At 37.8% G+C, this 24,734-nt stretch overlaps 1 protein-coding gene across 2 annotated transcripts in view; it reads left to right on the forward strand.

Moving 5' to 3' along the window:
- SEL1L (SEL1L adaptor subunit of ERAD E3 ubiquitin ligase) overlaps positions 1 to 18,256 on the forward strand; it is a 36,527-nt gene extending 18,271 nt beyond the window's left edge. The window contains exons 12-21 of one of the 2 annotated variants that reach the window (XM_048306324.1): positions 398 to 466; positions 2,932 to 3,009; positions 4,168 to 4,230; positions 5,044 to 5,131; positions 5,368 to 5,516; positions 6,098 to 6,263; positions 7,725 to 7,796; positions 9,411 to 9,583; positions 12,925 to 13,053; positions 14,290 to 18,256. In XM_048306324.1, coding sequence (XP_048162281.1) covers positions 398 to 466; positions 2,932 to 3,009; positions 4,168 to 4,230; positions 5,044 to 5,131; positions 5,368 to 5,516; positions 6,098 to 6,263; positions 7,725 to 7,796; positions 9,411 to 9,583; positions 12,925 to 13,053; positions 14,290 to 14,493 — 1,191 coding nt within the window. In that variant the 3' untranslated portion in view covers positions 14,494 to 18,256. Of the gene's footprint in view, positions 1 to 397; positions 467 to 2,931; positions 3,010 to 4,167; positions 4,231 to 5,043; positions 5,132 to 5,367; positions 5,517 to 6,097; positions 6,264 to 7,721; positions 7,797 to 9,410; positions 9,584 to 12,924; positions 13,054 to 14,289 lie in introns of both variants that reach the window. The other variant, XM_048306323.1, reaches the window with a different exon arrangement.
- Positions 18,257 to 24,734: the final 6,478 nt, after the last annotated feature.

The following is a 24,734-nucleotide window of genomic DNA, read 5'->3' on the forward strand; positions in this document are numbered from 1 at the left end:
GCTCAGAGATGATAGTGAGTGGTCAGAAGGAGCTATAACCAAATTCTGTGTAAAAGTAGAATAGGAATTGGCAAATCTCACCTATTCTAAACAGGATTTGATGGTACAATAAGAAACTAAGATTTACCTGTGTAGCTTGCGCATAGTAGCAGTTGTAATTTGTTGGTTTTTTTCCTTCTGCTTTTTGGAATACACTTATTAGAGGGATTGCCGCTTACTGTTGAGATTATGAGTGAAGAACCCTGTTACATATATTAAATTAGGTGGGAATGATAACTCTTATTGCCAGAAGAACCTGGTAATTCGGCAAACAATCTACCTGTCTCTGCTCCATTTGTGAGAAAAGTTACTCAAATCATAGTCATGGTAGATAAAACATTTGTTTTCTTCTCTACAGCGAGCATTTGAATACTTCAATCAAGCAGCTAATGCTGGCAATTCCCATGCTATGGCTTTTCTAGGAAAGGTAAAATATGAACACCCTCAAATAAGGAAACTGACTGCCTTGTAATGAAAAATAGCATATGTTTCCTACTTTCTGATATCAGGCAGTCTAAAACTTGAATTCTGGAATCTAGGTATTGACTTTTTGCTACTGTTTTGAATTTTTCTGCAAGATTTGAGTCTTCTAGTCTGTTATTTCTTGTCTAAGTTTCCTTTCCTTTTGTTTTTTTCTAAATAGTGCTTGAACTAGAGAGGGGGTTTTTTTTAAATCAAATAATTAAATACCTCAATGTCCTTTTTCTGCGGTGGAATTCAAAACTCTAAATAGGCAGTTCTTCCCCACACATTGTGAGGGGAAAAGCTGCACTTCTCAAAACTTTGCCCAGTAGGAAATAATAAGTTGAGAGAGGAAATGGGAAGGACATTCTTCCCCTTTCAGTCTATGTAGAGAATTGAGGCATCTGAGTAAAAATGGCCAGTAGGCCTGTACTTGCTCTATGCTGAAGCCTGAGTCTATCTGCAGGGTACACCATTGTTTCAGTTTTCTCAGATTTAAGGCCTTTTTGTCTAGGGGCAAATCTTACCTGACCAATCTGGTTGCCTTCTGTGATGGAGTGAAAGCAATGGTCAACAAGGGAAGAATGACTGATGTCAGCGATCTGGACATCTGTAAGGCCTTCGGCGTGGTCCCATACAGCATCCTTCTCTTCAAACTGGAGAGATGTGGATTTGAAGGGTGGAATATTTGGGGGATAAGGAATTGGCTGGATGGATATAGCCAGAGAATCGTGGTCAATGGCTCGATGTCCAGGTGGAGGCCAGTGTCAAGTGGGGTCCCTCAGGGCTCTGTCTTGGGACCGGTGCTCTTTAATACCTTTACCAGTGGCGCAGACAGTGAGATCGAGTGCAGCCTCAGCGAGTTTGCAGATGACACCAAGCTGAGTAGTGCAGTGACACAACAGAAGGATGGGATGCCATCCAAAGGGACCTGGACAAACCTGAGAAGTGGACCCATGAGAACCTCATGAAGTTCAACAAGTGGAAATGGGAGGGCTGCACCTGTACAAAAATGAGTACAGACTGGGAGATGAACTCATTGAGAACAGCCTTGCGAAGAAGGACTTGGGGGATCTCATGGGTGAAAAGCTGCACGACCCAGCAATGTGCACTTGCAGCCCACAAGGCAAACAGCATCCTGGCCTGCATTTAGAGAGGAGTGGCTAACAGGTTGAGGGAGGTGATTCTCCCCTTCTGCTCTGCCCTCATGACACCCCACCTGGAGTGCTGTGTCCGGGTGTGCAGTCCTCAGCACAGGAAAGACATGGACCTGTTGGAGTAAATCCAGAGGAGAGCCATCAAGATGATTGGAGGGTTGGAGCACGTCTCCAATGCAGGCAGGCTGAGACAGCTGGGGTTCTCCAGCCTGGAGAAGAGAATGCTCCAGGGAGACCTCATTGCAGCCTTCCATTACCTAAAGGTCTTACAAAAAGAGGGAGAGCAACATTTTGCACAACAGATAGTGATAGGACAAGGGGGAATGGTTTTAAACTGAGGAGAGCTTTAGGTTAAATGTTAGGCAGAAGCTCTTTTATTCAGAGGGTGCTGAGGCAGTGGAAGGGGTTGCCCAGAGAAGTTGTGGGTGTCCCATTCCTGGAATTCCTGAAGGCCAGGCTGGATTGGGCCCTGAGCAACCTGGTCTAGTGGCTAGCATCCCTGCCCATGGCATGGTAGCTGGAACTAAATGATCTTTAACCCAATCTGTTCTGTGATTTTTAGTCTAATACATGATTGGCAAGCTGCTGGCAGTGATGATGATGCATTACTGCTTAGAAAGGTATTTAGGTCACTTGTCTGAGATCTGGGTTGCAGACTACCTTCAGCCTGTGATGAACTAAATCCTTATTACTCCATTTGAGTACCCTCTAAGGTTAGGCTACAATAAGCACCAGCTCTAGCTCATCTTTTTCAGGCTGTCATTGCAGTAGAGGATGCAAAATTCATGTCCTTAAATGTGCTATTCAAGGCACCTGACAGAAGAAATTGCAGTTCCTGCTTTCTCTATTGCTTGAGTGTTTTGTCACTAATACATGTTGAAGTGTACTATATTTAATAACCAATTTTTGCTTTGTTTTCACAAAGTATTTTGACTGCCAATACAGTTTGACTTCCACTGGTCTCAAGGTTTTTGCCTGATACATGTTTTTCACTGCACTGTGGTAGAAATTAAAAATGAAGGGTACTGTCATGAAAACTTTTTAATTTTATGGGCAGTTCATTTTCCATTAGAAAGTTAAACCCTCTGAATTTTACAGCAGAGGGATGTATTTGCTGCTTCTGGACAAGTTTTACTGATTATTCAGTAATGCAATAGTCAGAATAATCTAAGTACAATAGACTCCCTCACAATATGTAAAATGAAGATGCTTCATGGTCTTCATGCTAAGCTGACTACTTTGGCTGTTCTTCAGTAAAGGCTTTCTCTTTCAGATGTACTCAGAAGGAAGTGATGTTGTACCTCAGAGCAATGAAACAGCCCTTCAGTATTTCAAGAAAGCTGCTGATATGGTATGATTATCTGTAAGCTGCAACTACAGCATGTGCACTAAGAAGTTGATTAGCTCTGAAATGCTGGAAATGCTTCATGTGCTCTTCCATGTGCACATGCGTACTCCCAGCTTCTGTCCCAGATTAATTAGCCCATAATCTTGCTTGCCTAAGATGTCAAAAACTGCTCTGGCCATGGTGCTTCATGAAGATGTGTTCAGCATAAGGAGTCTAACTCCCGTGAATAGAGTCTAACTCTATTTCATCAATATGAAATACTGTCCACCTAAATAGTTCCAATTCTGTGAAGTGCTAATTTTTGTTAATCTGAAGTTGTCTCGTCACAGGAATTTACAGTGCTTCTGTTTTGTGAATATATGATAGTTTTATATCTCTCATCTCATTGGACTGTTTGTTTTGTGGGATGACATTTTTTGATCATGTTAATCCCGTGTATCCGTCTTTGACCTATCCTTTATGGTGGTGATTGTACAGTTAAAGCGTGAGTAGTCCTCCAGGAAGGGTGTTTAGCATGTGAAATACAGTAGATCAAGTTCTGAAGGGACTGTTGTAAGAGAACTGCATTCATGGTTGTTACATTCCACGATCAGAATGCTGTTTCACATCTGTGTACTAAAGTGAGGATGTCTTAATGTGCTCATTCCCTACATTCACTGAAGGTTTCTGATGTGTCCCATTGCCTGTCCTGGCACTGAAGGAGTGCCATAGTGCCTGCTTTTGCAGGGGCAGGGGTTAGTAATGCAGCCCACAGGACAGCCACCATTCTGCCCTTAAGACAGGTTCTTAGAGTTCCTGGAGTTGATTTGGGAACTTCTGTAGCATTCAAAACATTTTGAAGTTAGAAAAACTAAAGTAAGCTATTAATGCCCCATCTTTCTAGGGTTGTGGGTTCTATATCTTTTATGACACTGTAGAAGTGCACAATAGACTTTCATAACTAATACTGAAAGTTTTTCCCTGTTCATCATCTGTGTAGTTACCATACATGAACAAAAGTTACCATAGATGCTGTTTCCTCCCTAAATAACTATTACTAGGAGTAAAAAATAAGTCTCTCTTAGTACTGTATGCTTTAGTGATGTTAAAGGCATGCCAGATTTGAAAGATGTAGGCGTAGGTTTTGCCTTTCTTTGCAGAAGTGTTTTTCTGTGTTTTCAGGGTAATCCGGTCGGACAGAGTGGATTAGGAATGGCTTACCTCTACGGAAGAGGTGTTCCAGTGGTAAGCTTTTGACAATCGTCTTTCTAATCATAGGTGATTGTGTGACTTTTTGTTGTCAATAGATTTTTTTTTTTTCTGGAGTGAAGTACCGTAGAAGGCTTAATTGTGAAGATTTCTGTTACGCTGAAAATTCCTTGAGGAAATCTGTAATGTAAAAAAATGCGCTATGAAATTAGCAGCTATGAAAGGAACATCCTGATTTTCCTCTCAAAAGTTTGAAAATGTTGCTTAAGCTATTAGAAATGCATAGAAGTGTGCATTTTAGCAGGAGATTTGAGCTTGTCTATAATTTTCTTGTGAAATAAAACAAATCCTAACTGTCCCCATTTTGTGTCTCTGGTGGGAGTGGAGGAACACTTTGAAACTTTTAATTAGTTCATTTGCTTTATTTCTTTTCCCACAGGAGGGTTTCTTGTCAAATGTTTTATATTTAGCTGTGCAAACAGATATTCAAAAGTTGAATTAGCCCAAAGTTTAGGAAGTAAATAGGTGTTCTAGAAACAGAACAGAGCTTCCATTCTGTTAAGCATAACTGTTCATAGCAATGCTGTATGTGGATGCCAGCTTTGAGATAGCTGCAGAATTTCAACAGGCTAAATATAATTGTAGTCTATTTCATTTTTTGCTTCCAAATTTTGAACAGGGGAGTATTTTCACTGGAAAATCTTGCTGTAATTTTTCTGTAAAAGAAAACTGTCCTTACACGTAGGCACATGCATATTTTCTCTCTTGAACTTTTTTATATTGCATATTTTCTCTCTTAAAGTTTGGTGTATTGCAAGGCTCTAATGACTGGACCAAATTTTCCTGCAGAACTATGAGCTAGCGCTGAAGTATTTCCAGAAGGCTGCAGAACAGGGATGGGTTGATGGACAACTTCAGCTAGGTTCCATGTATTACAGTAAGTGGCATCAAAACGATTTGCAGGTCTAAGCACCTGCCCTTTCAGTCACTGTTCACTAGGTGGCAGAAGTGTGCATACACTGCATGTAGAATGGGCTTACTACATTGAACTTGTTTCTGGTTTTTCCTAACATTTTCACAATGCTTTTCTTGACTAATTTTAAAAAGTACTGTATTTCATACAACACTGCTTTTCAAGAGGAATGAATAGCAATGATTTAATCTTTCTTCTAGATGGCATTGGAGTCAAGAAAGACTATAAACAAGCTTTGAAATATTTTAACTTGGCCTCCCAGGGTGGCCACATTCTGGCTTTCTATAATCTGGCTCAGATGCATGCTACTGGCACTGGAGTGATGCGGTCCTGTCATACTGCTGTTGAGGTAAGGTCACCCATTTATAAAGGTCAATAATACTGACTTGCAAGAGATTGGCTATAACCACATAAGCCTATATAGGACATTTCCAGTAGTGACTGCAGAGTCAAGGCTATCAAAAGGGAAAGTGATATATTAGCAAACTTGCTTGTATTTCATGAGAAAAATCTTTGGCTTTTGTGTTATGTCAGATTTGTATTTGCTTTATTAACTTTGAAGAAAATCAAAAGAATGTAATACAAAGCAAGCATCAGTATTTTATAAGTACCAAATTCTTCTTTTATACCTCGATTTAAGTATAACAAAAAAACTAATGCTAAAGAATAATTCTGAGTAAGCATCTGAATCTTACAAGTTACTATCTTTACTTACCAGGAACCTTACACGTTACTAAGCATCTATCTGCCTAGCAACTTGTATCTTAAATTAAGCCTGTCTTAAACAGTGGAGTTTGCCTGTCATGTTTTTCATGTGAAATATAAATATTTTGAACAGGCATCAGAATGTTAAAGGTTTACTTCTTGCAAAACCTAAATTTTTGAAGTTCCTGACAACCACTATCCTCCCCCTTCCTTTTTCCTCTGCAGTTGTTTAAGAACGTATGTGAACGGGGGCGTTGGTCTGAAAGACTGATGACTGCCTACAACAGCTATAAAGATGGTGATTCAAATTCTGCTGTGGTTCAGTATCTTCTTCTGGCAGAACAAGGCTATGAAGTTGCACAAAGCAATGCTGCTTTCATACTTGATCAGAGTAAGAATCTGCATATGTACTGAAAAGGGTTTTTCTGGAGTTGGCATGTTAGAACTTAAATGAAGCTCTTGTCCTCTTTCCTGCTCTTCACACTGGAAAGCAATCAGTTTTCATTCTCTCTTCTAAGGATGACTTCCTAGACTAAAAATTTAATTTCTGACGTAAGGGTTTTTAAATGGCTTAGGCAGAGTCTTTAGAAACTTGCACAGTGCTAAAAATTCTCTTCTCTGGATTTCCTAAGCACAGTTGTAAACGTAGGAATTGCATTAGGTTTACCTTTGGCCTGTACTGTGAATGCATGTCTGTGTCCTTTGTTCTTTCTCTTGTAATTCATTTTCTCAGCATCATCTTCTTTGTGTGACTTTACTGATGCTACTCTTGAAGCAGGGATGAGGAGCTGCACAGGTGGTTCTGTTAGATTTGAAAAAAACTTGTCCCATGTGCCTTACTGGAACTAGATGGCTAGAATTTGAATTTATTAGAGTTTGAAGTCATAGGGAGACAATGGAAGTACAATGACAAATCTTTCTAGAAACTGCAAAACCCAATATTTTAAACTTTCTCTATACCAAATCTAGGTCTCATTGCCAGCTTTATATCTTAGTATTGAAAGCACCTATTGGTGGCTGATGGGCTAATCTAACATCTTAATTTCCAGTTTGTGTTTTTCAAAGGTGTCTGAGTGAATCATCCTTAGATAAGGTACAGTAATGACAGTCTTGGCTGGAAGTGCATGCTTGCAAAGAAATAGCATTTTTCCCTGGGTTAAAACTCTGATTGTTTTTACTCAGCTGTATTTGCATCTCAGCTGAAGATTGATTTTAAATTATTTTATACATTTTATACAGAAAACCTGTGTGTCAGCTGTGAGATAGTACAACTGAAACCATAATTACACTAGAAGTTCAGGTTACAAATCCCTTGAATTGTCTGAACTCTGATAGTTCATGAACCCTCAAATTGTGGCATGAGCAACTTCTGAAGTAGCTGAAGCACTGCTGTGTAAAACATGCAGTCTCTGGCTGGTTAAGGAGTTTAAGCCTTTGTTTTACTTTGCTAGTCTTGGGTTTCAGATGGCCAGACTATAACAGGTTATACTTCAACCTTGTATTTGTCGCAGTCCAAATTATGTGCTCTTAAAACTTGCATCTTCTGCCATTCCTCAAGTATGCATCAGAATCTCCTACAGCTGGAATGGCAGAGATGCTTGGTAAGCAGTAGTTCAGGGTGAAATTATATAGTTTGTTCCTAGCTCTTCTGTGGGCAGATAAATGGAAAGGCCATATGAATGATAGGGGTTTTTATAAGTTTCAGATGGGTTGAATCTTGTTTGTTCTATAACATAGATTGCTTCAAGTTTTTTACTTATTTCAGCAGACTGAAGATGAGCAGGGGGCTTTTTGTGGTCGTGGGTGCATATACCGTGGTTCTATTTAACTGGATTCTTTTCTTTTTTAGAAGAAGCTAGCATAGTAGGAGAAAATGAAACCTATCCTCGAGCTTTGCTTCACTGGAATAGAGCAGCTTCTCAAGGTATGTCTTTACTTCACAATTCCAATCAGTTTATTTTTATGTTGAGGAATACATTCAGGGTAGGTTTGCAGCTGCAGTAGGAGCTGCAGGTTGAGGTCTGGGTGGGAGGAGCTCGAAGCAAGGAGCCATGAGCGCCGACCTTTTGCATAACAAAGGTCCTGGGGACCTGTGGCCCAGCCAGGTGACCAGACACTCAGAGACACAGCAGAGTCAAGGACCCCAGACTTAAGTATGAGCAGAGTGTGAGGGTATAAAAGCCTAGGGATTCCTTTGTTCAGGGTTCCTGCTGGGAAGTATGAGCTCAAGCTGTTTTTTGACTAACAGTGTCAATATGAAATTGTTTAAAAGCTTCAGGCGTCTGAGACTGTGCTCTTGGAAACCCAGGGTCGAACCAGTAAGGAAAGCTTGCCTGACTGTGTGAGTGGCACAAGTAGGGAGTCAAGTACCCATCAGCCCTTGGAGCCACCCACTGCAAAGAGGGAAGGGGCTTCAGTCCCCACAGTAACAATATGTAGTGGTGAGAGTGTGATGGCCTGAGTGCCTCCCAATGGTCAGACAGGAAGGTTTCCTTAACATTTAGTAGAGCCATTAATGTCCAATTTCACAGGTTTTGTTATGAAACTTGTGAGGAGGGAACGTTTACTTCCTTCTGTTCAACAGAAATTGTATCCCAGGTAGGATAGATGGTGTTCTTTGTTCCATTGTTAGCTATAGTGTCATTGCAATATGCTTGCAGGTCTGAGCCTTTCTGTGATTCTGAAGACTAGAAGGACTAAAATACAAATGTACCATGTGTTTCTTTTGCCGTTCCGTATGGAATACATAGCAGCATTAAACAACATTAGCAATGTTTATGCTGGCTTTTCTAAAAATATATCTGCTTTGAAAAATAGATCCAAAATCCTAAAGAGTAATTTGTTAATAGTCATCATTTATAAGAAATGCAATTTCCTATTCAAAGTAACCAGAGTCCAGTGATGAAGAATGCAGCCTTGATGTCCAAACAACACAAATTTAAACTCTGGTGCTCGCGATCCTGTCCTAAAATAAGCAAAAGTGAACTTAATGATGAAATATCTTGAGGTGTCTAACTTCCTAATGGGTGCATCTACACTAATATCTGTGTACTAGTTTTTTACTTCGGAGTATCATGCAAATAGAGCCTAATTCAGACTTCCAAGGCTTTTAGTTGAAAGTTAAGAAATTGAGATGATGACATGGATGATGAGACACTATTTTTCAAGTTTCCAGTGTCACTGCTTTTGAAACAAAGTTGAATCCTTTAATAGCCCTATAGCAAATGAAAAGTTTTTCTGTAATAAGTGACAGATTATGAACATGTTACGGATTTTCAGCTGATACCACTTCACAGCAATAAAAATATTGGTAGGATTACCAGGAAAAGATCTTATCTGCAAATAGAAATTGGTTGTGTTTTGGTTAGCTTAACCAAATTTAAAAAATAAAAGCTGTATATGTGAGGAAGTGGTGAGAGGTAAACAGTGTGTACAAACTGAAAAGTAATACTAAAGCTCTTACTGCATTTTCATAGGACGCCAAAAGGGTTTCTTTGCCTAGCTGTTTTATCCATTTTTGTTGTTTCTTGATTTATAGGATATACTGTTGCAAGAATTAAACTTGGAGATTACCATTTTTATGGGTTTGGTACTGATGTTGATTATGAAACTGCATTTATTCACTATCGACTGGCATCAGAACAGCAGCACAGTGCTCAAGCAATGTTTAATCTGGGCTACATGCATGAGAAGGGATTGGGCATCAAGCAGGTGAGTAAGCTGTAGACTGAGAGTCTCCGTCATTAGAGTACATTTGCTAATGTTTGGTTACTACTACTGGGCTTTGGGTACTATATAACCACTTAATTGGAATAAGCATATCTACCAGTACATTCACCAATAGGCAATGGACAAGTATATTGACTTCACACTTAACTATGTGAAGTAATGATGCGTAGACAGGGAAGAAACATTTGCCCAAAACTGTGAATACTGGCAAAATGAGTGCCATATGCTTCTGTAATGCTTTCAAGACTTTGAAGTGTAGTGAAGTGAATGCAAATCATCTCCAGGCTAGTGGCATTTTAGTACAGGATTATTCTCGTCCTCTGAAACACTGGTTAAATTGTTTCCTGTATCATGACATTTTGAAAACAAGGTAACAAAGCATAACCACGACCAAATTATATGTGGTTTTTCAAGTTAAGCAAACTACATCACCTAAAGACGACAGTGTATCTGGGTCTAGGAACCCTGTGGTGTGTTGCTGTCCATGAGTTAATTCTTATGGGATCCAGAGCAACATATTTCTCTATGTGTCAAAATAATGTAATTGGCAATTGCATACTAATTTTGAGCAGCCTACCTTAGCATAATATATGAATTTAATAATAACTTGACCTGAAACTGTAAGAAATGGCTTAATTTTCTGTATTTTCAGTGAGCTTCAACTTTTTTTTATCTACATATGCACCTTTTAATTATTCTGTTGGTCTGTTAAAAGAGCAATTTTTGTTTATTTTCCCGTAAATTCCTGAGAAAATATCTGAACAAAGCAGAGCAAATCATAGGTCAGTATTGTTACTTTGGCAACATCAGGCAATCAACATTTGAAAAATGCGTAATGACCTAGATGTAGGAGTGACAATACAGTAGACAAACTACATTTTTTTAAAGTTTGTTTTCAAATGTTGCTTTAGGATTGTTTTCCCTTTGTAACTGAGCCCTCAAAAGTAGTTAACTTCAGAAAATAAGTCTGTGGCTAAAAGCAACAGTGCTAAAGTTGGAGGTTTTCTTAAAAAAAAAATTATTTCAGGCATGGACTTTTTTCTTTTGCTTCTGCCTTGAATACAACACAGTTTAGATCAAATAATAAAAAAGTTTGAAAAAATTATTGCATCATGTTCAGCATGACGGGAAAAATTATTCCTAATGCTGTCATTTGCACAGAGTATTCTCCAACCTGAAGCAGAGATGGCTACACACAGAGAGCTAAAATGCATGCACAGAGGCTTGTGATGAGCATATGTAGCCTTCCTTTATGCAGAGGAGTAATACTTTCTCTCCTTCAGATCTACTATGGAATGAAAAGTTGAATTGCAAGGAAAATAGGTAACTTAGATATAGGAAAGGAGCACTGAGAGTGTCTAAGCAAGGAAACTGCATGTATAAAACCAGTCTTAGTAATTCTGGATATCCTTGCTTTCTGCATTCCAAAACTTTACAACTGTAAGATGAGAAGATGGAGATTTAGGACTGACTAGATAAGGCATGGGGCTGGGCCAGGATATTCTGGAAAAGGCTAAGACTGAGTTTTGCTTGAAGCAGAGTATTTGGCTTTCCTTTCACAGACTGGAAATTGCTGAATTATGAGCACCTCTGAAAATGACTGACAATTAAAATCGTATTTCCTGATGCAGTAGGATGTCTACCACTAGAGGCTCTTCCACTAGAGGCCTGTGGATAGGACATATAAACTGTAGTAGCACTGTAATATATAACAAAATTGGGGGGTTAGTGTTTTGATGAAAGGAATGTGTACTTTAAATCTCTCCTCACCTAGATCCATGTCATTAAGATTGCAAACACTCCAGTGTTCGGGAGAATGTTCCAATAAGATGGCCTGCACAACTTCAGGGCACTGTTCATTCTGGATAAACATGGTATTTCTTAATGTGGGGATTTTTTTTTCCCCACTAAACAGCTTTTGCCGTATTCTCACTTATTGAATAAATAGTCTTTTTCTTACATATAGAATTTTATGTTACACTTCCTGTACCAAGATGGTTTTCAAACTGAGATCAGGTCAATGCCAAATATTAAGCCATTTCAGAAATCTCAGACATGTACACTTAGACACTCTTCATACATTTAATGCTGTCCAGTCCCTGAGGCTACATGTCAGAATGAAGACTGTTTCCATATACTGCTCAAAATTAAGAATATGTTAATTATATTATGGTCTTAAGATTTGGTGTGGTATTGCAGTGCTATTTGTATGTTATAACTCAGATTCCTATGGTTTGCACTTTTCTGTCAAGTAAGAGTGAAGTATGCATAAGCAGAATGAAGTGCTTGCTAATTAGAAATGAAAACAAGCCATTATTTAGGATCTCCTTTTACACCAACACTAGCACAGTATAAAGGAGGTAAGGAAGCTCTTTTAAATAGCTATACAGAAGATTGACTTGCCAGCCTCAATGAGTATTCAAAGTTGTTCCATTGAATTAAAATACTAACATGAGCTATTACATCTCATTCATTTAATGTATTGATTTTCATACTGTTATTTCCCCAAGTGTTATGGAACTAAGCTTTGCTGTATCAATGATCAGAAAATCTTCATGGTATTTCACCATCAGGAAATTATAAAATGAGCATGTGATGTGAAGTCCTGGAGATTTCTCTTATTTTGAGTGTCCAACTTGGAACATTTTCAGAGGCAAGTCTTACCCAGGCTTGTTCTTCATGTCATTGGGTGAACACAGACAGTTTGTATCCAAATATCCTAACATTGCACAGTTTGTATCTGTAGCAGAGCCAAAAAAACACTGAACAAACAAGGAAAGTTAAGCTGTTGAGTACGTGTACCCTCAGTCCTTACAGTCACCACTTTGTTTCAATTGCCACCAAAGAGAGCACTAAGTTAAGCTCTTCCTTAAGTTGCTCTGTTTGTGCTCATACTTTTGCCAGGCACTAATGCAAGTTATGTGCATTTTGGACATAGTGAAATCTAATTTGTGCATATGGGCAGAAGTGGTTAGAAGCTGCACTACGCAGCAGGCATACTGTAGTGTAACCAAAAGGAAATGCTGCTGCATATTCCTCTGGAACTTGAGTTTTCTTAGTCTGTCATATTTTGTGTGGTATTGAAGATGTTAGAGTGTACTAGAGTTACCTAAATATTTGCTTTGGTTTACAGCGAATAGGTTGAATATGCTACTACTAATCTCTTTGTGAACTTCCATTCTAGCATCAGTTAAAATAGCTTCATCTCAAATTGAAGCTTCCATTTAGTTGCATATTCAAAGGTAAACATATCTCAGGAAAAAATAATTATGGTTAATTTTTCAAGCTTTTCAAAACTGAGCTTTGAATTTTCTTAACTTTAGGATATTCATCTTGCAAAACGATTCTATGACATGGCAGCTGAGGCAAGCCCAGATGCTCAGGTTCCAGTCTTCCTAGCACTTTGCAAGCTTGGAGTGATTTATTCCTTGCAGTATATACGAGAAATCAATGTAAGTAATGCAGAATTAAAAGAACACAGCAAATGTGTTTTCCATTTTTAAAAGAAGCTCAATTTGTAATCTTTCTTAAGTAGAAGTATTGCTTGAGCCTTCTGCAAACTTAGATTTGTTTTCTGTTGTTGCATGTTAAGAAAGTCACTGAAGCTTTGATTCCTATTTGTTCAATTCTTTGAAACTGAAACGTGTACAGCCAGTGTTCTTCTGTGCTCCTCTTCCCTTGAAGAGACTTTCTCAAAACTGTTTGACTGTTCTTATCCATGACCATCTGCTACCAAAGTGAAGTAGATTTAACTGACATAATTGCTCAGGGAAAAAAAAACCTTTTTATATCCCTAATTCTCATGCTATTTTATATTCAGCTGTAACCAACCCCATTAGAGTTGTGTTTGATCTATGTGGGGGGGGAAAAATGTATTTGTGTTAGATAGTTTAGGTGTTTTGTAGAGTTTTTACTGTGTGATGGCCCTGGAAAAAAATTTGTCTGAAATTAAAGTCTTTCCAATATTTCTCAGTGTTCTGGCATCTTACTGCCTTTGTGGATTAGTTAATAAATTAAAATGATATGGAAGTTACTACCACTTAGAGCAAATGTAGTTTCAAGCCATTCAGCAAAGTTCGACAAAATGTAGTAGTCTCGAGACTGAGGACTTTCAGGGGTGGACAGTCAAAATATTCTTCAGCCAATTGGGCAAATACCCATGTAGCACTCACAGAAGCTAGTGTGCAGAACACAGCTTTTCCCAGTTTTAAGTCTGCTGATGCAGATTCAAATTGGCACTGACTGTAGTATCATCCAATACAGTAGCGAAGCAGAAAAGTGCATATTGGCTAATGCTTATGCAAACAGAGTCTTAAAAAAAGGTACTTCAATCAAAACTAACAGTAAGTCACTTTATTTCCCTGTCCATTACCTGCACAGACCTCAGCATTGTACCACACAAGTGTCCTGGGGCTTAGTGCTCTATCATTTATGGGAAAGCCCCAAAACTCCACAGTGAGAACGTTAGTCTCTAAAAGAGAAAATAGAATACCTCATTCTATATAGCATGGCTCTTCATCTTAGTGGTATTTTAATTCCTGGAAACTAAGAATGTCACTGATGTGGTACTATTTTTCAGAGAGGAAAAGAGCCACTAAGTTTTAAAAGTGGTACAAGTCAAATTTAAAATCAAAGTAACTTCCCATTTGTATTCTTTGACATGATGATGTGGACTTCTTCTTTCTTAGATAAGGGAGGTATTCTCACGTATTGATATGGACCAGCTGCTGGGGCCTGAGTGGGACCTCTACCTTATGACTATCATCGCCTTGCTCCTGGGAACAATTATAGCTTACAGACAAAGGCAACACCAAGCAATTCCCAGACCAGCAGGACTGCGGCCAGCTGTGCCTCAACAAGAACCACCCCCAGAGCATCAACCACCACAATAGCAACAAGAGCCTCAGTGAAAGAACTGGATTTTTCCATAAGGAACAATTTTCATTGTGAATTAGGACTTTGGATCAACAGTCCCTCCCCCAAAAGAGGCGCAAAGAAGTTTAAAAAAAAGTTTGAAAGCTGCTTAGAATGATGCCTTTTTTCAGGGATAAGAAAATTATTTTGAAACTGATTTGAATGTTATTTCAGTGCCAATGGAATAACACTATGGCTTTTTTCATGGAAACACAAGAGTGCTACTACAAAAATGTTGCCTGCTGTATCTAGTTCCTCTTTATTCAGAGTCCTTTTCATCTCCCAGAGAGACAGAAGGATAGCAGTGGAAGGTTTTTGCCTGCTTGATAGCAGTTGCCCTTTATAAAAGTAATAATAGTACATTTATGGCCAATTTAAGTCTAAGAAGCTGAACTATATTCAAATTCTAAAAAGATTAGAGCTGTTAGGAACTTAAATCCTGATCTGCATCCCAAGTATTTCTAGTCCTTATTTCATTATTTTTTAGTATTTCTTACACTTTGGTCTTTTATGCTATCTTGGATGGTTTAACATAGATTATTGATAAACCCTGTAAAAATAAGCCAGCAAACATGCCACTCTCCATTTGTGCTTTTTTGTTTTGAGTATTTTCCTCCATTCCCCTTAGACAGCTCTCAGCAGTCAGTATGTAGCCTGTGAGGTGGAGTGGGACAGATTGGATCTGTACAGCTTGTCAGTTGAAAACTGTCCTCACAGCGCCCAGATCTCACATACTTCTAAAACTTTTCAGGAGCCTGTGTACTTTGCAATATTTTATGACATGAAACCACATTGGTAGTGTTCCTAAATTTAAATTTGTCTTTACAAAGAGGCTGAGTCTAGATTGCAGAAAGCACCAGTATTACTGCGCACATTGAAGAAAGGAGAGAGCCAGATATCTCAGTGAGTTAGCTGACTTGCTTTTAGAGTTGGAAGTTCTATGCTTAATTTTCAACAATCCTGTTAGGGATTTGCACTGCAAGAAAGAAATGTATGTATCTCATGCATGCATCTGCTTAATGTATCTACAAAAATGAGCCACAAAAATGCATACTCTCTACAAAAGGGCATGGGTTTATGCCAGCGATGCTACTCCAAAGCTACAGGGGTGCTCTGGCTGTAGCCAACCTCTCTTGTACCTGGCATAGATGAAAGTTACAGTAATGTTTCTGGCTGTGCCATCTCAAGGACCTCTTGTTACAAGAAAATCCAAAGAGAAAGAAGACTAGTGGTTTATGGCTTCTTGATGCCACCAGGTCAATGTAAAGGCCTTTTAATGAGTGTAAAGAGTATGACCTGTGGACTGGTGATTTAAGACTGCAAGAGGAATCTTCACTTAGTGATGATTTTCATTGAACTATAATTTCCGGGCCTGGGGGTGGGAAGCAGTGGGGGAGTAGTTTAGAAGCACGAAATGCAGAAGTGTCTGTTCTTTTTTACCAATGGTAATTAAATATTTGTTTCTGTACTAGCATTAAACCCTCTGAATATACCATCTTAAAGCTGAATGAATACAAATGAGGAGGCTTTAGCTGCTTTCTGACAAAAGCTGTTGTGTTTAAAGGGTTAAGGGCTTCTTTTAATGCAAATGTTTTTCCAGTGTATTGGCAACAACATATCAATACACTTCATTTAGAATTGAGATTTTGGTATGTTTCATACTTGGTACCTTTGCAAGGAGATCATTGCACAATAGATCTCTAGTTTGGGATAGAAGATAAGCAATCCATTCTTTTGTAAATGGGAATGTCACGGATGACTAGTATTAAAGGTACTAGTATTATAGGTAGAACTTCTCAGTACTTCTCAATGTTTATGCTTGTCATATGAAGACAAATCTTTAATTTTAGTATGGAGGGTTGCAGCATGTGGTAGAGGAATGTCTTGTTCAGTCTTAATCATCATTAGCAGATGAAACAGTATTGAACTTAAATATAGTGTCTTATATGTACAGCATTTCCCAGCTGCATTTCTAAGATATCTGTGACTTCTGAGCACTCCCTCTGAAATATTTTTGCCACTGTCACTTAATAACTCTTTTTAGCTTGGCATGAATAAATTAAAGATTATATGGAAAATGTTTTTCAGTTAAATACCATTGGTTCATTGGTATTGGTCTCTTAGGCAATTTAACAATTTTGTTACTGCATTATTAAAATGTTTTGGTTGTTTGATCTATTATAACTAAATTCTAAAAGCTCTGTCCTACTTGCATGAGAATCTCTCATCACTGCTGCTATAAGACAGTCTTACAGATGATTTCCAGTGAATCTGATGCATTTTTACATCCAAGAAATCAGCAGAAGAAAACAATTGAAGATCAGCAAGCTATTTCGTTTTAAAAAACTGCTTTTTGAAGGAGCAATAAGGAAGTCTTTCTCCTGCTTTTTTCCCTTCCACCAAATTACTACCACTAACTTTTCAGATGACATTCATTTGAATGCAGTGGTAGAAGAAAAAAGGTACTTACCATAAATAATGGCAAGTTAACTCAGGGATTAAAGAAATGAATAAGTTTTCTAAATCAGTTATCTACACCATGACTTAAGTTTTTATGACAATCCCTTGCTACTCTGTTCTGAAACCTGCATTTTGAGGAAAGTATATTTAACTCTTACTAGCAATATGTTCCTTGTGCACTCAGTTAATCAAGCATCTTTTTCCTAAAGAAGCTGAGTTGCTCAGTTTAATGCAGTGAAGTACTTTTTCCTTTTGGTAGCACACAGGTTATCTTACAGTTTATATGCAGGAATATTTTAGAAGGGAAACTTGATTTAAGAGAAGCCTTTCTGGGTGTGTTCAGCATGGTTTGAATCGAAAAGTTGTATTCTTTGTGTGTAGTAACATAGGCCAGAGCCTGCCTATTTGACCTTCCCAGACACATGCTCTTCTTTCCCTCTACAGAAAATGGAACCACAGAGCAGTAAGTGTTATTGGTGGGATTTCTATATGTAGGAAAGCTGTGCGAAAATACGGAGAGACACATTGTTCTGCATCTCAGATTATTAATCAAAGACATTAGCTGTTCTTGCTAGTTCAAAGAAATGCTGAACTGTTGAGAAAACAAGGTTTTAGTTCATCACTGGTGAAACTTGTCCCAGAGCTATATGTTGAAATAATTTTCTTGCTTTATGTTGTCCATCATGGGACAGCGTAATAAAAGGTAAGGCCTTTGATACAAACATCCCCATGAGACACTTATGACAGTTTTACTCACTTTTTAGCCATCTTCTGTAAGTCAGCTGCTCTTACTAAAAAAAAAAAAAAACCACAACTATCAAATGTTATTAATTTGGAGGAAGAGCATTAAGATATGGCTTGTGAAAGGACTTTAAGACTATGCATTATCTAATTTCCACCTATTATATGCTAGTTTTGGCCTATAAAAGGGGATTACACTCACCTTTGCAAGTTGCTTTCCTTTTAGATAGGCAACAATGAACTGAAATTCTATTTTTGTTTCAGAGAATATTAAACTGAAAAGATTTAGTTTGATTTGAACTACTGCAAATGCGTATGGCAAATAGGAACTATTGGGGGGAACCCTTTGTTTTTATCAGCTACAGTTCTTTAAAGGGTCTTGTAGGAGTTTTGTAAATTTATTTTGTATTTAAAATCAGTATAAAGGCTGGTCAAATGTAATATAATTGTGTAAACAAATTCTGTTAATAGAAAGATGTACAGATTCATTTTGTACTGTATCTTTAATCTTGTGAAATAAAGATACCACCTGTGTGGTTACCCTCAGTGTTCACAGTGGTTATGATAACAGAGGATGTGAATTGCTGGTCATATGCACTGGTATATGCCACTGTTAAATGCATCCCTTCCTATAAAGATTGTCATACTTCTTTCACTTCCATTCCATAGGAGGAGCATAGAAGGTGGAATGGGTCATTATGTATTTTGTCTTCAGCTGTGCTAGAAACTTGCCTGCTGTGTATATGTGTGTGACAGTGTATATAGCATTTGTACCATGCCTGGTAGACACAGAACTGCTGTGTGATTCAAGAGTCGTGACCAGTAACTTCAGAATTACTACTGCATTTTCAATACTGATACAGGGATAATTCAGTGAGTTGGAAAGAGATACTGGGGGAGGGGAGGGACTACTCCAAGCTGACAAATCCGTTTGCTTTTCAGGCCATTTTTGACCCATTCATCCCTTCAGGCTCCACCTGTTGAGACCAAGTCCACCCTTGTAAATGCATTGAGTTGATTGGCTTTCCAGTGTGCTTGTTACTGGGGAGAAGGAAAGTAAGGATGGGGGGGGAGCAATGTTAATGGCTAGGAAAGGCATCAATAGGTAAGTGCTCCTGTGCGTCAGCCCAACTTACATAGTTTCTGAACTATTTGGAGGCTTCCCATGTTGTCTGCTCCTGCCAATAGCACTTGTTGCAGGTAAAAACAGAACGACGGGTACTAAAACCAGCTTGAGTTCAACTAACAAAGCTCAAGCTTAGTGAGGTCATACCTCACCTTCCAAAAAAGTCTATTGTTTGAGATGTGATTGCTGACATACTCAGTTGAGGTGAGATCAGGTATAGATACTTTATTGACTACAGGCTATAGGTAAAATAGGGAGTTGTGTTCTGTGGAGGGAATTAATTGAGCACCAGGTATATATATGATGTGGTGTAGGGGAGTGTTGGGGATTTCTGTTGCTTTTTTATTTTAAAACGCCACAGAATAATATTCATTGCAAACTAGTGTATTTTGTTTGGTTTTGGTTTTTATGTTGCTGTATTCTCTATATTTTAGTCTTGAGACTAAAACCAATTAAAATATTATTAGCATAGTTTGTAAACCTATAAGACCCATTTCATTAGTTACTTGGTATAATGACAAAATGTTCTTCCTCTTTAAATTATCATTATCTTAATGGATTTTCTGAATCATGACTTTGATTCCTAGTTTTATAAAGAATAATTGAGGAAAAAGTCACTCTAGCCTACTTGTTGTTAAAAATCTTCAGACAACTGTAATCAACTTCTTCTAAAGCCAAGGGTGAGGGAGGGCAGTGTACCATCTGTCCAGGTAATGAAAACTGTAACATACAGTCTTATACTTTATTTTCAGAAAGAAAAGTAAGTGAAGATGGAGCACCATTATAACTGCACTTCAGGTAGTAAGAGAGATAGATGTGATTGAGCTTCTACAGCACAGTACCTGAATCTTGTAGTGAGCCTCAGGCAAAGTATTTTAACCCCAAAAGGTATCAGTGTCATTGCTACTTAAATCTGGTAAGATTTCTGAGGGCAGCAGCACTTCAGAGATGAGTTGCTCACGTTTTTACTTCTTTGGTATCCAACTTTTTGAGCTTTCCATATAACATGGGTTGCGATTCCAGATTTTTGAAAATAACTTTGAAGAACATCAATTTTTTGTGTTGCAAAGTACTGAAATTACAGCACTTCAATTGTGCTGTCAATAATTTTCTGTATTTCCTTATTTTTTATATGCTTTTCTTCATTCTTCCTCCTAAACACAGGCTGTTCTGTAAAATTAGTTGTTCTAGTTCCCATCTGTTATAAATGTGGCTCCATTTCTGTACAAGATTCATACCAACTTTTTTTATTGCATCTAATTAACTGCTTCTCTGGGGGGGTGGGGGGGGAAGAAGTTGTACCTGGAGTGTGTGTTTGCAGCCACAAGGAGATATTAGACAATATTGGCAACTTGGACTTGTTAAATACTTGAGGTCTCAAAGATTGAGACCTTTAGAGTCTCCACCCTTAGAGTCACTGTCATATCTTGGGAGTATGTGTGTGTATCTATGAGTGTGTGTGTGTGTGTATATACACACACATACATAGAGATATAAGAAGTCCTTGTTTGCAGGAGCTTCAGAAACTCACTTAACAAAATTAAACAATTCAGTACTCTTACTTTTCTCATAGTTGTGGAGCAAAAGTTCAAAACTAAAAATACACTGTAGCTTCTGGTAAGACCTGGCAAAGAATTACCTTTCCATGACTATTAAAACTTTTTTAGTATGTAAATCCATTAACCTCTTGTGCCAGTCTGTCTTGAAACATTGTTTGGAATATTACGTGAGTGGCTTCCAGGAGAGTGGCCTCTTTGCAAAGTTAAATCCATATTTTCTTAGAGTACAAAATCTTTCCCACTAAAATAAGTGAAAATGTTTAGCAACAGGTGATGAAGAAGTATTTTTTAAATCACTCTTTCACTGGGACCATCTGGTGCACTATTTGAGCTATCCAAATAGCTTGAAAACTGTAATTTAAAATATTTTACATTATTTGTTTCTGTCCAATCTTACTTTAATGTTTGTTAGGCTCTAGACTTTGCTATGTATGAAATTCCATTATTTAATGGCACTCTAGGTGCTTCTAAATAATTTATTATTATTATTACTATTATTACTACTACTACTACTATTTGGAAAGTTTTCCAGATCTAATCAACAGCAATTTTAAAGGAAAAGCCAATTTGCATTGCTAGTATTAAAAAGGGATATGCGATAAAGTCAAATACTCTTCATAGACTTTAAAGTCATTATTATAGCTGATGTTAAAATTACTGAAGAAGTATGTGGAATGTTCCCATTTAAGGGTTACAACTTTGCATTATAAAAAAGATACTTCTTGAACAATCATCCAGCTTTGAATTCAAAGGCTGAAGGCCTGGCAATCTACATGTTGGGGAGTTTTCCAAAGTGGTTTAGTTACCTTCATTACTGGGGCTGTGAGGTCAGGAGGACTCTAGTTAATTCTTTTCAGGCTGTATTTAATTTAATCTCTGATTTTCATCACATTAATTATAGGACTGGACAGTTCATTAGGAAGAATAGGCACACCAAAATATGTATGCATTTTATTGTGGCATCCGGTGTTACGTTAATGTTCAGCTGTAACTGGATAACTAAAGAATTTCACATTTTTTACAAATAATTTTGTGTTTGATTTGGTTGTTGAAATCTGGGAAACATTGCACAAAAGGGAGGTGACTCTAGCAAGAGAATTCAGACCCAGTGAGATAAATGTGGTGATCTCACTTTACGCAGCTGTGTTGGCTTTTCCTGCCTCCTTGCTAAACAAACAGCCTTACTGGGTTCCCTACTAGGAGTCTTATTTTTTGGAAGGCAAAGGGTGCAAGTAGGTAGGAACTTCTCAAAACAGAGCAAGAAAGGATTTCTTCATTGATGTAATCTCTCAACAAATTGAACAAATCGTTGTATATTAACTTTGCCTACTCTATCTTTCATATTCAGTGAATAGCTCCATAGAGACACAAAAAATACTTCAGGTTTTTTGCACGTGTAATTGCAAAACACTGGCCTAATTATTATGTTTGGGTTTACAAGCCCCAAAGAGTTTATTCTTTACTATATTTGTTATTCTCAGTTCAGTTCCAAAAGATAGATTGATACAAAATACTTCTAAATGTTTCTGGTGATACTAGTTCAGCATTATAAAACACAGCTCTCATGTTCAGAGTAAACAGTTTGCAAATAATCCTTTGGCTGAAAACTGAAAAACTCTATGGTAAATACTGAAAATTAATAGAAAAGTAAACTAAAAATAAATCACCTTTAATATTTCAGATCTAGTTGTCTTATTTATCCCATTTAGCACTGTGAAAGGTGCTAGAACAAACAATAGACTCCATCATTTTAAAATACTATTCCTTATTTAAACACAACAAATAAAATATTCATTTCCACTGTCTCTGTGGGATTTCTAAATGCCAAATCATAAAGGCTTTCTTGCAGTTACAAAAAAAGAAGCTTTCAAATTACATAAAATGAATATGTTTGATAAGCCTTTAGCTCCCTCTATGCTTACATTAAGCATTTGATGCTTCCAAACTTCTCCACTAGCCATTACACTGCTGGCACTGCTATTCTGCAAACTCTTCACTTGCTCAGATTGCAGGCAGAACAAGCTCTGTGGATACTGGTTACTTTGGTTCGCTGCTAGATGGCAAAACAAGGTGTCTGGTCATTGAGAAATGTCCTTCTGTGGGGAAAATGCCCAGTCTGTGAAAGGGAAGTGAAGGTGATGGCCTTCCATGCTAGAAATAGTGCCTTTGTCCCAGCAATATTCATTTTAAACTAATCTTGTCATTACTGAGACGTGCAGTTAAACAAGTCTCTCCTGAAGTACGCGATCTTCCAGGCTGGGCAGTGGCGGCTGGAGCAAAGACCCCTCAGGTGTATGTACATGGTCCCAGGCAAGGGAGCTAAGCAAATCATCTGGCACTACACGTTTGTCCTACTGCTCTGTGTGTTGAGTCAATATCAGCTCACTGGCTGAGGAGTATCACTCCTGTGAGACTGTACTTTGTGATAAAGTCTAAAGAAATATGTGAAGTACACATTTAATTGTGGAAGCAGGTCCAGATAGGTAAAGAAAATCTCAAAGTGCTTCTGTATGCTTCTGAATTGAGCCTCTGTTGGCACACCACTAACGGTTAAGCCACTCCACCTCATTTCATTTAGTATGATGAAATGTGTTGAATTCTGTTAACTGACAAATTTAATTAAATCTGCAGAAAAGCCTGCATGAGAATCGTTGTTTTGTAGTGGAATAAAATAGCATAATTTCCCAAGATATAATGAATTATTAATATCTTTATAATGAAATATTAACATAAAAAACCCTAGTTAGCTGTCAAATTAAAAGAACAAAAACAGGCAATGTGTATATTCAAAATAAATTAGAAGTGGGATCATTCTAACCTTTAGTCACTCAGTGTATATGTTTCTAGTTATGATTTCACATGCTCTAACCCTGTAGTCATACCATAAATACATTTTTAACATCAATCAGAATACCAAGAGTAGAATGCTGTATTTTTATGGTTAATATGTAACATTGTCATATTCTAGAAAATGGAAGAATATAATCTTTGTGAAGTAGGCAAATCGGACTCTCTGGAGTATGTTTGATTTTTTAATTTCATTTTTTCTCCCCTATGTCCTTACTTTGGGGGGGATAAACATTCAAGTATATTCTAACTTCTCTTTCTGTTGTAGGAACAACAATGTTCAACTGGAAATGGAATATACTTATTTAAATAGAATAATTTTGGGTTTTATTCTCTGATGTAGAAAAATATTTCAGTGGAAAGGAGCTATAATAACCATTAGCTGCCTGACCACTGCAGGGCTGACCAAAAGTGTTTTCTGTGGTTTTGATTCTGAGAAGACTCAAGAAAATATAAGAACCTGTATCAGGTATGTTATCTGCTGCTCCTTCCATTCCAGATCTTACTAGTAAAAGAACTTCAGAAATATAAAGCAAAAATTTCTTGCAAGTTCAAACAGAATAATAGTACTAAACAGAGTTGTCTGATGTGGTAATGATGTAGTAACTTGGATGGAATAAATTGTGTAAGAAAATCAAATGTTGTAAAACGAGGCTTTGCTCTCCCCCCACCTCTCTCCCCCTCCCCCCTTAATACAGGAACGTCAATTTGCCCAATATCAGAAAAAGTAATTGGTGCTAGAGCAAATTTAAGCCTGGTAATCTGCTTAAAGGAGGAAAAAGTGCTAAAAAGGATAATGTATTATATGCAAGCCTTTTTCCTTTAATGATTTCTTAAATGAGGAAACATCCATTTCCTCAGCCTTTAAACCACCTAAAGGCTATCAGTAAATATGCTCTGGAGTGAAAAGAAAGCAAAGATGGAAAATATATTTCTGGTGCTAAGTCCTAATTACAACCTGGTTGATGACATTTCATGCTGTGTGCTTTAGCAATGCGAGACACAGCAACTACTGCCACTGTTGGACTGTTTGTGACAGCATTTGTAGCTGCCTTTGTGACTACAAGTTCAAATACTACTGTGAAAAGTTACTCTGTAATGGCTTCTACTTTTATTCAGAAAACAAAGAAGGGGAAAGGGCAAAACAAGAAATGGGGTTCAGGACTTGACCAAAACCAGGGAAGGATTGACGGCCTTCAAGTCTCCAGGATCTCTCACAGTACATCAGAGGTCAAAAATGTTATTCTGGATCATGGATTTATTAAAGATGGGGAAGATAAAGGGAAACAATTGGAAAACTAATCTGTAGTTCTTTTGGCTCATAAAACAATCCTGAGAAGAAACAAAGACACCAGTTGTACCTGAGTAGAGCTATCCGTGTCCTTGTTGAATTTACCCTGTACACGTGTAAATGAGTCTGACTCCCAGCCTAAACCCATTTGGGCCCACAGGCAGCGTATTCAACTAAACATCTTCCATGTGACTG

The sequence above is a fragment of the Corvus hawaiiensis genome, chromosome 6 (assembly GCF_020740725.1).
Source record: "Corvus hawaiiensis isolate bCorHaw1 chromosome 6, bCorHaw1.pri.cur, whole genome shotgun sequence".
In the NCBI taxonomy this organism is placed as follows: domain Eukaryota; kingdom Metazoa; phylum Chordata; class Aves; order Passeriformes; family Corvidae; genus Corvus; species Corvus hawaiiensis.